The sequence below is a fragment of the Morchella sextelata genome, assembly GCF_020137385.1.
Source record: "Morchella sextelata strain SCLS chromosome Unknown scls_25, whole genome shotgun sequence".
Lineage (NCBI taxonomy): Eukaryota > Fungi > Ascomycota > Pezizomycetes > Pezizales > Morchellaceae > Morchella > Morchella sextelata.
The window spans coordinates 186,418-201,374 of record NW_025408640.1 but is presented as its reverse complement, the minus strand read 5'-3'; the positions used below and the strand labels follow the sequence as shown (position 1 = coordinate 201,374).

General features: G+C 46.2%; 5 protein-coding genes across 5 annotated transcripts; 2 read left to right on the top strand and 3 right to left on the bottom strand.

Moving 5' to 3' along the window:
- Positions 1-164: 164 nt before the first annotated feature.
- H6S33_007964 (uncharacterized protein) lies at positions 165-542 on the top strand (the record flags this gene model as incomplete). The annotated part of the gene is made up of 2 exons (XM_044839649.1): positions 165-475; positions 539-542. 2 exons carry the CDS (start codon positions 165-167, stop codon positions 540-542), a joined length of 315 nt encoding a protein of 104 aa, XP_044688155.1.
- A 429-nt stretch (positions 543-971) lies between these two features.
- Positions 972-2,051, bottom strand: H6S33_007963 (uncharacterized protein; the record flags this gene model as incomplete). Its single annotated transcript, XM_044839648.1, has 1 exon — positions 972-2,051. One exon carries the CDS (start codon positions 2,049-2,051, stop codon positions 972-974), a length of 1,080 nt encoding a protein of 359 aa, XP_044688154.1.
- A 2,040-nt stretch (positions 2,052-4,091) lies between these two features.
- H6S33_007962 (uncharacterized protein) lies at positions 4,092-4,907 on the bottom strand (the record flags this gene model as incomplete). Its single annotated transcript, XM_044839647.1, has 5 exons — positions 4,092-4,115; positions 4,292-4,362; positions 4,460-4,580; positions 4,650-4,680; positions 4,846-4,907. The coding sequence occupies 5 exons, from the start codon at positions 4,905-4,907 to the stop codon at positions 4,092-4,094; spliced, it is 309 nt and encodes a 102-aa protein (XP_044688153.1).
- Positions 4,908-5,031: 124 nt separating this feature from the next.
- Positions 5,032-6,461, top strand: H6S33_007961 (uncharacterized protein; the record flags this gene model as incomplete). Its single annotated transcript, XM_044839646.1, has 3 exons — positions 5,032-5,120; positions 5,194-5,378; positions 5,437-6,461. The coding sequence occupies 3 exons, from the start codon at positions 5,032-5,034 to the stop codon at positions 6,459-6,461; spliced, it is 1,299 nt and encodes a 432-aa protein (XP_044688152.1).
- Positions 6,462-10,782: 4,321 nt separating this feature from the next.
- H6S33_007960 (uncharacterized protein) lies at positions 10,783-11,684 on the bottom strand (the record flags this gene model as incomplete). The annotated part of the gene is made up of 3 exons (XM_044839645.1): positions 10,783-10,846; positions 10,901-11,459; positions 11,555-11,684. 3 exons carry the CDS (start codon positions 11,682-11,684, stop codon positions 10,783-10,785), a joined length of 753 nt encoding a protein of 250 aa, XP_044688151.1.
- Between the last annotated feature and the right edge of the window lie 3,273 nt (positions 11,685-14,957).

The following is a 14,957-nucleotide window of genomic DNA, read 5'->3' as shown; positions in this document are numbered from 1 at the left end:
CAGCGCCCTTCGAAATGAAGACCACACACACAGACTTACACACACAAACCTACTACAGTAACGCACCTACAGCCGCAACCACATCCAAAGTCTACCCGCGAAAGACCAAAACTGACAACGAAAACTGCAATTAAAACACCCGCACCCACATAACCCACACAACCATGTCTACCTCCGCTATTCTCACCGCCCTCCGCACTGACCTCTCTCTCCTCCGCGAGATCCTCACCCTTCATATAACTGCTTACAATTCCATCGATAGCGCCCTCGTCTCCGCCATCCACCTCTCTGAAAATGACTTGCGCGCTCGCGCTCAAGACATGTTCCCCGGCGAGATTAGAAATGACCGTAGAGTCTGGCCGCAAATTCTGGAATGTATGGGCGGGCTGAAGGCCCAGATACGCTGTACAGAGATGAATATTGCGCTTATCGAGCGGGATATCAGGGAATTGGAGGCTCGTGGTAGGTCTTCAAGGTGAGTAGGTGGTCCGGTAAGAAGATTATTGGTATGGCAAGAGAATTACTAGAATGTGCGCAGGTGATTTTATACGCGGCGGTAACCGTAGCAGTGGGTGAAGATAAAGAGGGGAAATTCGAGGAAAGCATGTTGAGTCGAGTTCGAATAGATTAGATGAGTTAAAATAAAATCAAATGCGTTCCTTGAAATTACATTATGGCTCACTTCTGTAACATGAGTGATCTCGTTTCTGAATCTGTATGGACTCCTCCGATAAGTCGGAGGTGCTAAATAAACGGTTTCTGTCACCCGTCACTTACTAACTCGTTCGGAGAACCTAGGTATAGTTGTAGGCCAGCCGTGACGGTCAGGGGCGGCGTCGCAACGGCTTCGACCCGCCCGAACCATCACCCGCGCCATCACGACTACCACCACAGCAACCCCAATTGATCCCTTGGAGAGCCGGTTTTTTTTATAGTTGTTAAATAGTAGATAAATAAAAATAATTTGACATTTAATATCTTGTGTACCAACCCTTTGCCTTTATAACAGCCTCAATTCTCCTAGGCATACTTTCAACCAGCCTACCAAATAACTCATCAGGTAACAGTTCCCAGCAATGAATAAGAGCTTCCTCCATGAGGGGCTTAATTACTTGAGGTGATCTAGTATCATATACTAAATGGGGGTAATGCTGATGGTAGAGTCTCTTGAGGTGTACCCAAACATGCTCAATGAGGTTCAAATCAGGTGAATAGGCAGGCCAGTCCTCAAGAACTTCAACCCCATGCTGCTCCAACCATTGAGTTGTAAGGTCGGCGGTATGTACCCTAGCGTTGTCATGCATGAAGATTGGTCTGATACCCTTCTCCTGTAGCTCTGCCAAAAAATCCAGGAGACAGAACTCAAGAGTCCTGACATATGCCTCTGCATTTGTCCTCCCCCCTTCACCCACCATAACCCCATTACAGGTCCCCTTCAATTCCCCGGCAAAGCATGCCCACATCATCTTTGACACCCCTCCTGACTTCCTAACACCTTTAACACACTCGGGAAGCCATTTTTCCTTTGCAGTTCTGAATGCCCAAGAGACATATGGATCTGCATATTTCTCAACACTGCACTCATCACTCCACACCACCCTCCTCCACCTTCTGATATCCCAATGTCTGTGTGCAATGCACCACCGTAGCCTTCTTCTTGCATCATATGGGGTCAGCTTGGGTCTCTCAGCCATGATGTGCTTGTGGACACCAAATGTAGCTAGCCTCCTCTTGATTGTGCTAGCTGAAATTTGCACTGCGAATTCCTGGCGGAGTTGCTCATATGTGATTGTCCTCTCACGTCTACTGCAGATGAGAAGCTGTCTATCATCTCTAACAGTAGTGATTTTGGGTCTCTCATGCCTGGGTGTGGATTTAACCTGACCAGTCTTCTCATACCTTGCCATGGCATTGGCAAGGGTTGACTTGGGCAGTTTGAGGATTTTGGTAATTGTGGAATAGGGGGCCCCAAGACGCTTCATTCCAATTCCCTGCCATAGCACCCCCTCTGGCCACTCCCTCCTAGCTGTTTTGCGGGGTTTGTTCGGCATTGGTTGTCTTGTCGCGCGATGTTGTCGCGCGACGTTGCGCGACGTCGTTGCCCTGGGTTGGTTGCATCGCGCGTGCCTGACCATCACGACTGGCAACGCGCTGTACAAATATCGCTCCGATCAACATTTCTCAGTGTGATACAAATCAAACTTTCTCTCGTCATCCCCAGCACATCGTATCTACTATACCAAAACCAATGTTTTATGACATCTAGGTGTGCCTCCATCCTTCTTGGCCTATAAAGATCTATGAAATTACATTTGATAATTTAACCCAATGTCCATCTTGTCTGGAAACCGTCTATCGCCTCCTCCGCCTACCAAAAAATGCACATATCATCCACAACTTAGCTTCCGGGGGTGTGCACGTACGCCGATTCTCACTCTCATATCCGTACATGCCAGCGCCTACACAGTACCACCGTCTCTCCTTTAAAAAAAGAAACAAAACCTCACTACTTATAGTCATACACTGGCACAATGAATTTGACTTTAAACCCCCACGGGGACACGAACATCTCGCTTTCCTTCTTCGTCTGGATATGCGGGTTTACATCTAGCTTACTAAGATCAGTGCAGCCTCCGGAAATACAAAACCACATGTAGATGTAGCTCCGGTGTCAGAAAGATACCGTATCAAACCAGGTCTCCCCCTTCAAAGAGTCATTGGTCTTCCAACTAGAGCCACTCCTCACTCCTCCGACCACGCCCGTTCCCGGATGTCATACATCCCTTAGTACAGATATTAACTCTCAAACACCCGGGTCGCATAAGCTGGTTGTCCTTTCTCTCGATGTTCGCGATGAGACGTCGGAATATTATTTTTCCGACTCCATCAGTGGATCCTTTACCCCTTCTGAACAAGACTGAAACAAATGCCAAGATCCCTAACCCAAATACCATGTTGATAAATACAATACGGTATTGTACTTATAGTGATACTGGTTTGAACACGTTGGAGTAAGTAGTTCAAGATCCCGGTGTTAACTTCTGGGTGCTTTATTGGTCGGCACAGTTGAGTACTGTGACAAAGATTGAGCAGCACCACCGAGACAGCAAACTCGGCACCCGGATCATGGCAAGCGACAGATACAAAGTATAGCCTATCAATAATATACGTCCTAGAAAACTCAAATAGAACATACAAGATAGCTCTCGAAAGACGCAAATAAAAGTGACAGAGCGAAGGGATGGTTGGGGGTCGAACCTTCCTCTTTCGACTTGCCATACTAGGCTCCGGGACCTCTCAGTCACAGAACTATGGATTCAGCTTGGTAGCAGGAAGAATGTAGCTTCTGTTGGAGCTTCTATACACTTTAATTCCAATAACACAGCTTCAAGATATACGGCATTCCCAGCGACTTCCATGCCACAACAGAAAGCACATCCACGAAGTGTATACTAATTCCCAGCCGGAACACATCGAACAACAACTTTCTAGACAACCCCCGAAGGACCAAATACTGAAGTATCCAGAAAGTACCTTGCCAATCAAGCCGCTTGTTAGCACCCCCCAGCCCAGTCCTCCGAACCAAGGAACCCCGAGCTGGTAGATTTCTTCTGCCGAAAGCTGATACTGTCAACACTCAACCGAGTCATGGCTGGAGGGCTCTAGAGATGCGTAGAACTATTTGATAGATTCCTCCGTGACTTTCCATCGACGACTTTAGGTGATTCGGCTCCCCCCCCGGCAGCGGCAGTGTTAATTATGGTCTTTCAAACTATATAGCCCAGATTCTGGATAGTTGATCTTAATTGATCAAGCGGTTTCCCTCTGATGTGTTCTTGGAGCTAGACACCGCCCCACGTAACATATAGCGTCCAGATTCGACGTCCTCCGGAGAACTCGTAGCCTAGTAAAAACCAAAAAGGACAGATGGTACAAGGCAATTCTGGGAGCGCACGAAGAAAACGATGCCGGTGGTACTGCCGGTGATAATAGTGGTACTGATATCGAACTGGAAGCAACTGGTTTTCGAGGTAGCGAAGAAGCAATGCTACGTTACTTGGTAGGTCGGAGTATAATGTAATGTATGAGAATCAGTTGAGAAAGATTCTCGAGCTCTAGAAACGTATAGGTTTTTTTAATATCTCCGGAATATGAGAATATAAATGAAAAGAAAAGAATGTCTACAGAATTGTCTAGCGATCGATCTTTAATCTCTCTGTTCTACGCAGAGGACGAGGTTTGCTGGCGGAATATTACCGGAACGATAGGGGAGTATATAAAAAAACACTACCTTTTTCCGCACAAAAAGTCTTGCGCGATTGCAAGCTCCGCCACACAGAGTAGAATATAGTATATCAAAGCCTAGGTATCACATGTTAGGCATTATTTGAGGATATCACAGAATGACCCACTGCCAGAAATAATTTCTCAAATTAAGAGGCAGGGGGCCAAGACCTACGAAATAGCCGTAATAGTTCTCCAAAGATCTTCTGAGTTCCGTTTCCCCATCGTTCAAGCCTGAGAAGTAAATTTCCTCCTGTGGTAATTCGAATGAGCCAGAGTACTGGCTCAACTTTAGACTAACCCGTTTAGCATTCTCATGGCTAAATTTCACATCAAAAACCACACGATCACCAAGGCACACAAACTCTTACTGCTTCCCCCTCCACCCCCGAAAGGCTTCACACAGAAAGCGCCACTCTGCCCGTCAAAAACACACTTCACTCCACAACCCCCGAGGCCTGCACCAATATGCCAGACTCGCAAGAGACCATGGAGTCTATACTTCCAGGCAATTGTCATTTCACTTTCGATCGTGCGAGCCTCGATGTACCTATCCAATACCCCCTCATCGCTTCCACTACCCCCACGGGCAACAGCACGGCTGTCCTAGTGCCGCCGTCCATTGTACCGGCCAGTGTGGGAGAGTATCAGTCATGGCTTTGCAGGTTTAGCCTGGATTGTATGAGCGATGCCCCTCTTAGTGTCTTGCTGGATCAGCCTGCGCAGGCATCTGACCATAACGATACGATGGTACAAGACTCCGACGTGCATGCCCTGTCTCGAGTCTCCCATAAACTATACACTCTAATACAGGAGTTCCTCAATCAGGGCAACGTGTAAGTACCCAATCCATCTTCAGAATTAGTGCTTGGAGGGGTTAATAAGTACTAACATAAGAACCTCTCGCAGCGGCGACTTGCACCTCCAATCTGATGTACCGGCTCGTTCTGCGCGTTCCCCTGTTATCCAAAACCTCAGACTCGCCATTACCTTTCAATTGATGCTCGAGTCTGCTGAGCTTTCGCGAGGTCGTTCCAACCTCTCCGCCGAAAGCCCGGCTCACCCCAGCTCACAGAATGAGCCCTGCAGTGGGGGTAAGTTTGGAATCGGACCTTGGTCCCTTTATCTGCAGCAAGCTGACATGGACCCCAGATTCCCAAGAGCATTCCCAAAATGCCAATTTCCGTACGGCGATTCGTGGGCCTGGTAATTTCAGAGAAACGCAAACAGATACTATAGACAGGAGCAAATGGTTCCCCTGCACCATCTGCGGTCAGAGATTTCCATTTGCGAAGAGGGTCACCTGGCATATGAAAACCCACGCATCACCCTCTCGCCGGTTGACCAGGCGCTCGGCAGTGGCACGGAAGGGCATGAATGAAGCCCGTACCGTTCCATCCTCGTCTGTCCGCGAGTCCACTCCGGACACCGATATGCTTGCTGGTAATTTTGAGCTCCACCCGGGCATTCCTTCGGAATTCGATCTTGGGTCACCGCTCGTGGGGTCTCATGAGCAAATGAAGCATCAAGAGGCGGTTCATGACCTTGTAGCTGGGGTAGCTCAGGATGTGGATGATGTTCGTTCCGCGGCAGCACAGCTCAGGCAGGTTGACGTTGAGAAAGCTCACGACGCTAACGAGCGAGAGTGTCCTATGGATGAAGCCCCAGGACACATTGATGCGGCGACGCTACTAGCACGCGGAAGCGGCAGCGCAAATACGATCCGAATAGACAGTCGCGGGAGGATGTTTCACCCGTCAACGCCAAATCTGCACCACTGCACCCAATGCCCCCACTCTTTCACCAGTAAAGCAGCACTAGCCAACCACCTCAAGTCGCACTTAATTAAACCCGTCACACGTGCACCTCGTATACCCATTTCAAGAGAATGGAAGTGCACGAGCTGTGATAGGATCTTCACCACCAAACAAGCGCTCAGCAATCATCTCAAGTCGCATGAGAACATATATAAGTGCCCTAAGTGTGCAAAGGCCTACCACAGGGAGAGAGACCTCGCCAAACATCTCGTGTCCCACGAGGATAGAAGGGCTGGGAATTGTGTCTGTGGGAGGAAGTTCTTCAAGCTGACCCATCTGGAGCGTCACGAGAACGTGTGCGAACAGCACTGGGCCCTCATCGAGTCCATGAAGGTTCCAAGTTACGAGCCAGGTAATTAGCCCGCTCGCGGGTCATAGAGGGGGCTGGTGATGGAACAGGAAATTTCGGTGGTTTCTGTGTGTCGGAAATTAGTACATATGTGGAGGATGTCGTCATGATAGAGCTATTCTGTCCCTCGTCGCGTCTTTTGTATCAAATATACTCTCCACTTTTTCTTCTAATCGTTATTCAAAGTTGCGTATCTTGCGATGATCGGTGGCATGAAACGAAGGTCGAATGGATACCCCACCATGTCTTCGGTCTTCATGGTGGGGGCGGTGGTTTTTTCTGGTTGGAGTACCGTCTGGATATCTGGGGGCAGGTAAAAATGGGAGATCATTGATCAGACTGACTCACAAGACTGTACGTAGGGCCCTGAATTAATGTAGTCGGTACTGCTCCTAGCAGTCATCCTCGTATAAGAAGGTATGTAGCTTCACACGCCCGCTTTCATAAAGTACTTGGAATGTCAGCGATACGAGCGCCATCCAAGAAGCGTTCAAAGAAATCATTGAGAAGGGGGCAAAACAATCATGTTCGGAGGTTTGTTAGGTCTACTCTCAGAAGAAAACTTTTATTCGTTCGTGTCCCGATTCCGTAAGGTTTTCAGAGGGTTCCCAGCAAAGCGAAGAATAACGATAAGAGAAAAATTAGAGACCATTTTAGACTTCTGATTAAAATTAATTTCAACGCACGTCGGGAGTGATGAGAAGAGAGATTCTTCTCCTCGTATGTATACTTCGGTTTAATGGACACATATATAAAAACACCTCTCTCGGAGCGCCGCGCCACGGTGTTCCCATTTTTAGGATTACAACGTACATGTAGTAGTAGTCCAGCGTAATTGTACACTATGCTCTCTACATAACCGCGCCGATGACAACAAAAGTAACGTGCTTTCGTGGGTAATTTAAACCGGGGGTGACTATCCTATCGAATACAATAATTCATAATTGATTGTGCTGTAAATATGCTATGCGGTGCTTTTCTTTTATTTTCATTTTTTTCGAGAGTTCTGTACCAATCTAGAGCGTATGAAAAGGATATTCGGGATGCAAAGCACATGTACGTATAATAAGAGTTTGATTACGAAAAGCTAGTCTCGGTAAGTACCCACGAAGGTCACTGATCAATCTATCCAAGTGCTGGGGATCCCCGTGGAATTGATGGTATTCATGCGTTCAGTTTTTCGCGCTTCTCTCCGGGAAAAGAAACTGCGAAGAAAAGCCGGCGGTAAAAGGTCAAGTCTTTGTAGGAAATGGAAGAGGACAGAACCAAAACGTGATATCCGAAAAAGACAGATTTTTTGCTCAACTCTCAGAAACGCGAGTGTAAGATATTCCCTGTGACTCCACACTAAGCCAGTCGAAAGATCACGGAAATAATTCACATCTTGGTAGTTAAATATTTCAAATCTCGGTAAAAAATGAAGCTCTTGAAGCAGAACTCAAGTTCTTGGCAATCACGACCGCTTAATTTCTACCATCCCTTCGGTTGATGTTTCTGCGCATCGTATAACGAAGAATTACAATCTATATAGGCGATAGTAGAACCACACGAAACCTCTTTTTTCCTCGAGGGTGGGTGGGGGGAGCGTTTTTCGCCAGTGGCAGGGATGCGCTAATACCTTCTCAACTCGGTAACACTAAGAACCCGAGTGATATCATATGAGCGAGTGCTACCACATGAAGCTACGGGAGTCTGTTTACGCGCCCGAGTGATATCAGGTGATTAATGCGCTAACCGGCCCCGTGTCGTTCTGATCGGGCCAGCAAAGAACACGAGCGATACTGCATCCCGATATGATTCCAGAACCGAGGGGTATTTATTCTATCAGGATCTGATAAACTAATAAAGATTGGTCGGTGGAGGGCGGGGCCGGGGGTGGTTTTATGAAAATGTGGCAGCAAAAACCGCAGCAAATGAAGTAACATAGTTTGCGTACATTCCTCACCTCGTACCTCAAGGTTTAAGCCTGGCTGCAGGACACGATGACAGTAACCGCTTGGATTTCCCACCCGACGTTGAGATTTTGGCATAGTTGTCTTATCTTATCTTATTGCGATCGGTGGTACTAACGATGGTGCAAAATCTAAAATGGCAGGTACATACTCGTGAATTCACAGCGTTTGTAAACATGACTGGCTTCACCCGTTCGGGTTGGCGATCTGATGCGGGTGGGACTAATTATAGAATAGCTACTTAAAAATTATACCCGTTTCCTCCTTCCTTTGCAATACGGGCTTCAATCCTACGAGGCATAGACATAATATGCCTATTAATTTAATCTACAGGATAGTTCTTCCACTCATCCTCTATCAAAGCCCTAATTCTCCTAGCTGTTAAATCTCATCCTAGTTTTACTTTGAAACTATCTTTCATGTCATTCCAAATTGACTCTATCGGGTTCAAATCAGGTGACTTGGTGGGCCACTCTAGTTTATCAAGGTCAATTCTTCTCCTGAACTCCGCCTGGTAGTGGTGCTTATGACTAGGGGCATTGTCCTCCATAATTACTACATTTGGGTGGGTTTCCTTAATACTTAGTGCCAGAGGGAATAGGAAGGGCTTCAGTATCCGTTCTCGATAGATATACCAATCAATTCCTCCTTTTCTTTTAGAGTCTCTAGTCCTTAACTCTGGCACGTAGAATGTTTCCTGCCTCATCTCTACTAACTACTTGTACTCTCTCATCTCTGCCTCGTACTTATTTTGCAGAGCAATCAATGCATCCTCTCGCTCTCATGCCGTTTCGTATGGAGTTTTATAAACATGATATAGTAGAGCTATTAAACAGACAAGAGATTAGTATACTGGTAAATAAATTAAAGTAGCAGTGGACCAGTACCTGTTTGTCCATAGATTATCGCACCCCAAATCATTACTGTTGCCCCACCATGAAATTTTCGGTCCAAGTTTCGATCAATAAATGCTTCTCGAGGACAACGTAGAACACCCCTTGACCACCGTGTATGTAGGGCACTGGTTTCAAAATAAGACTCGTCGGTAAAGATAATGTCATGCCAATTCTGTGATCGATATTTGAGGCAAAATGATAGCCTGTCTGCTTTATGTTTCGAACTCATTAAAGGCTTCTTAGTCAGCTTCCTTCTGTAGATATTATCAGACGTAAGTGTCTTTCTAATTGTATTAACACATACATCCAATCCAGCCTCTACTCCCAGTTCAGCAAAAGGCATTCGGCAATGTGTAGCATCTTGGAGAGCGAGCTCGATCAACCTCTTCTCCTCCTCAGGTGTCAACTTCTTATTACTCCCCTTTGGTGAGTTTGGTTCTGGCTGGATATTCTCGAGTGCGCACAGGTCAGGGTTTACGGTGATCTTTACTCTGTCATTTGCTTTTCTAATAATGTTTGAACAGGCACCTAGCGAGACCTTCACATTTCAAATCGGGTCAGCAATCTTCACCTTTCAACCTACCCGCATGTGAGATCAATTAAACCTTTGTCAGATCAGATATTTCTCTCAATGTCATCTCCTGATCACCTCTTAACAGGGAGTACCCTACAATCTGACCCCTTTTAGACAGAGAAATAGTCATCATTGTTGAAGCCTTCGCAGTCCTTATCAGTATCACGACCTTGAAGCTTTCGCAATCCCAGTATCATAACCTACGAACAGCAAATCATGTCACAATGGCGTCCTTTCATTGGCCGAACCCGCATGAGATCGCCCGCAACTCGAACGGGCGAAGCCAGTCGTGTTCACAAACGCTGTGAATTCACGAGTACATAGTGGAGAGAGTGCAAAAGATCAATTGGCGTACGAGGTATAAAATTAGCCTACTGTAGAAAGAGATTGACAGTCGCGGGGGTAGGTCTGGCAGTAGGTTGGTCGAGAAACGCAAAAAGATATGTTTCTTCTAAAAATCAGATTGCGAAAGACTTGGGTATATAGAAATAGGGTATCTAGATATAACTTGGCAACTAACTACGGCGCGTGGAGAAGGGTGAACAGATATACGAGAGAAGATCTCATAACATGCATAGGACTACAATCATTTGAAAAAACAAACACACGTAGCTTTATTCAACTTTGTAGCTACTTGTACTTATGACACCGTAAAAGACACGATATCTCACCAAATCTTATAGCTATGGAGTGCACAGATCTCTCTTTTCCCCCGATCTGTACAACACCCCCACCCTATAACGCTTTTCCATCCCACAACAACCCCCCCATCCTATAACAATTCACCCATCCCATAACAATCTTTCCATCCCTGAAATCATATTCCGTACCTTATAATTCCTGTAAACCTTTGATATCTCTGCCTGACTCTGACTTCTACCTTGGTGCCTCCCACGTTATGAAGACACCCCTACTCTTGCACATCGTGGTTCTCGAACATATAACGATGTTTCGGGAGCGAAAACTTGAAGACACTACTTTAGAATTAGCATAAATCAAAACAGAATCGTCAAACAAGGAACACAAACGTTTCCAACGCCCACTCCCTCATATGCACCGGAACGATCCTATGAATCTTCGCGTTGTTCAACTTCTTGATCGCCCGTGGACTCATATACAAGATAAAAGTCGGCACCCTATCGATCTCCCCTCCAAAACTCTTCACCTTCAACACGTCATGCCTGCACCACGGGCACCTAATCCCCTCCGGCCAATGATCGAAATCAACACACCTCGACCAATAAATCTTCTTGATACAGGACGTGCAGGTCCCATGTGTGCAGCCAACGAAACTGACGTGGCGTTGACGACGGGTGCAAAGCAGGCATTTAGTGTCTTCTTCGCCACCTTCGGAGCACTCGGAGTCGGAGAGGTCGACGTACTGCGGGGGCCGGTTAACCTCGCGGATGATGGAGACCCAGTCCCTTTCGACATAGCCAGGGGGCGTGCCGGTGGCATAGACGCTGAACCAGGAACAGTCAAAGTGGTATTGGATGATTGCATGTACGTTAAGAAATTCTCTGGAGTGGTGTTCAGGCTGGAAACGTTCAGTGCGGCCGCCAGGGATATTCGGAAGCTCATGGGTAGCTAAATATTTATTTACATGTTAGTATATATTTGAGAGACATTTGGGACATTTAGGATGAATGTTGATTGTCGTCGAAGGGACCGATGTTACTTACCAGGACGAGGGAGAACACTTCTGTCATAAGGAACAACAGCACGTCTCCAGATACCGAGAATCTTCATCCAGGAGTAGCGCTGGTTGGGAGGGAGACTAGGTGTGTTTTCGATTGCCCAGTTTGTAGACATCTTGGGAGTGTTGAAATATTCCTTTACCGACTATTAGTATGTATCGAATATAATACAATTATTGGGAAACAAATTATTTGAAACACAGTAATAAATTGTAAAGAAGGAAAGAGAAAAAAGTTGTTCAATGTTTTCTATAACTTACCCTTGGAATATTGTTGTTACTGTGAAATAGGTAGTGAACGACACTAGAGTTTTGTGTGTTGTAGGAGTTCTGGTTAGTGGGTGTGAGTGTTGGGTATTTATAGCGGTTCTTACCAACAGATTGGGTGCCGGTGCCAAAGCTTTTTTGTATGGCTCTCAAGTGCTGGGTAACGTGAGGTCGAAAAATCAACAATGGAGCTCTGCCACCAATTACCACTGCCATGAGGGTGAGAATGTTCTGCCATTTATTGTACCGTCCAAGATCCAAAGGTGCGTCATTCGTAGAAAAGAAAATAGGTCTACAGTGCCTATCTACGTTTATGATAGGATAAGAGGTGATCACACTCGAGATCGCGGAAGACTGCTCGGTCAATTCATAGCCGACTCTGATCGAACCGAGGCAGAAGCTCAGATCACTCAATCCTCCATGGTCCGATCTTTTAGGATATAGCCTCTGCTTGATCTTCCGGTAAGTAACCACAATACTCAATTTCCTTCCTCTTTGATCTTGAACCCCGGGCTTGGACGACTCTGAGCGGGCGCCGAGTTATGGAGTGACATTTACAACCCTCAGTGAGTTCGAGTACGAGATCAGTGATTTCAAACTTTCTTTTTCCCAACCCGAGGCCGGCGCGGATGCTCCAATGCGGCCCCTGAGTTGATGATGAGCTATTGAACGTTGATCCGCGTGCGATACTAACGCTACCCTGCACGACAAACCAGCAAAACCACTCTCAAGCTGAGGTCCCTCGAGCCACTACACCGACTCACCTGGTGACGGGGGATCCTGTCTGTCGGCGATCAGATATTTGAAGTCAATAGTAGAACTGACTTAATAACGCCGATCTGGCCAAAATACTGAGCCCCTCCGTTGGGCGGGTGGAGCTCTCAAATTCGCAGCCTGGACCATACACGCACTTATTCAGGCAACTCTCTTGCTTTTTACGTGCGGTAATAGTAATATAGCTAATCAAAAATTAGCGCGAGTTACTAGATAGGGCTAGTATTAGCTGAAAGAGGGAAGCTGCGAAATCGGGAGTTTCATCCGTCCAAGCTTAGGGATACTAAACACCGCCGTTGAACAGGGGTCAGCGATCATCAGGGGAGCAAGTGTGTCTTAAGCTTCATCGTGTCAAACGTCGCCTTGACGTTCACTCAGCCAAGCCGTTGCGGCTGACTGTGCAAAGAAAAGCAATGAGAGTTTCTAGTTTCGGGATATTGCATAACCGGCAGATCGCGTGCACAGCACATACTTACATCGTGCATCTTGCATGTATCCTTGCATAATGTGGCCCTCATAAAAAGCAAAGCCAAACGCCTGGAAAACACTGTGGGGCAGAAGTCCTGAGGGCGGAATCGAGAACGAAGGTCCGGATCAACAAAAAGCCTCTATTTATGTAAAGAGGTGCATGTTAATTACGTATTATTACTCGTAACAAGGCTCCGTTTCTATAATATACGAAGAGAAGGTACGCATCTCTAATCTACACAATGTCCGCGGAATAAAAGGATGAGTCCTCTCCATGTAGCTACAGAACGAAAGCGAAAAGATGGGCGGTGGGAATAGTGCAGTAGCAGTACAGTAGCACTACATATATCTTATTTGCAGCAAAAGATGGGAGAAAATTTGAAGCATTGAGCCGGAGTGGTTTAGACTCCCGACTTATTTGGCCGCTTAGAGATCGCCAACAACCACACATATAAGATTTTCATGAGATAATCGACTCAGTTTCATCCGCCTTATCGATCTATCTGTTCAAAGCTTGTTTGGTTGTCGCTTGTTTCGTCAAGAAAAGACATCTTGTAGGCCAAGACAGATCTTGGCACTCATTTGCATGAGTGTACCGCCATAACTCGATAAATTGGCTAGCCTCCAGAGATCAAAATTATCTACCTGGGAAATTTCTGATGCAGATCGATAAGGTCAAAAACCACCGGAATACGCAGCGAGTAAAAAGCAAAAGGCATATTGATACGACTCTGTGAGGGTACAGCAGATCGATGAGGTCAAAAACCACCGGAATATGCAGTGAGTAAAAAGCAAAAGATACGGTGCGTGTGTTGCTGCTTTTTCGGACATTTCCAACGGTTCCAGATACCCGACGAGGCAACCGATCTGCTGTATCCCTAACAGAGTCGTATCAATAGAGAGGTTTCGCAGCGAGTTTTCAGATAAGAGGTGCACCTACAGGCTGCAGGACCTATGCGCAAAATAAATAAACAAGCAGAGAATAAAAGTTAGGTTTCGCACCTTGAAGTGCTCTCTGGCATCTGACAATGCGCCAAGTATGCCTAGAGTGAACTTACTACTCTGGGAATTCTTGTAGGTGTAGGTATGCGCAAACTTGCATTGTCTGATGCAGTCCTTAAGCTGATACATCCGCTTATGATACACTGATGCTTGGTATCCGACAACGAGAAATTGACCTACTTGCGCATATGAAGCCATATGCGTGACTTTGTGCACCCTAACTATGCGAAAATCCCGTTGTCGGACGCTGCGAAACCTCTCTAATATGCCTTAATTCCCGCCGAAGTCCAATGCATATGCTAGTGCATTCTAACGTTACACCAGTCCGAAAAAGCAACAGCAACAACGAAAATCCGATGGATATGCTGGTGCGTGTAATAATTGTAACATCGTTATATGTACCCCACCAACACCTGCTCCCACCGCCGCATACCACGCCCTGCATTTCTACAGCCCATTATTATTGATTGGTCTAGAGAACTCAGTCAGGTCATCGAAAATCATTCGATATACCTGTATTTGTGAACAGCATAAGCGGTACATACCACATTAGGTCAATTAAGTAAAAAGCAAAACCTTCATAATATAACATGTAGCTTTTGGGTGGGTAAGCTGCGCGTCATTTTTACGCGAGCAGTTCATCAGTTAGAAATTTCGTTCCGACCGTGGAGTGGGCTGTGATTTCTGTTGCGATCACGATGATGAGGTGCGATGGCTGCCAAAGTAATTGGGACAACACGTATTTGATTTCAACGTGAGTAATGTATGTAGTTGGGTTTGCTAGAGATAAATCCCTATGATAGAATAAAATGCTTAGAACCCGGAACTACCAGCAGCCTGGTCCAACCATAAATCCTTTTTTTTTTGAATTTGTATGG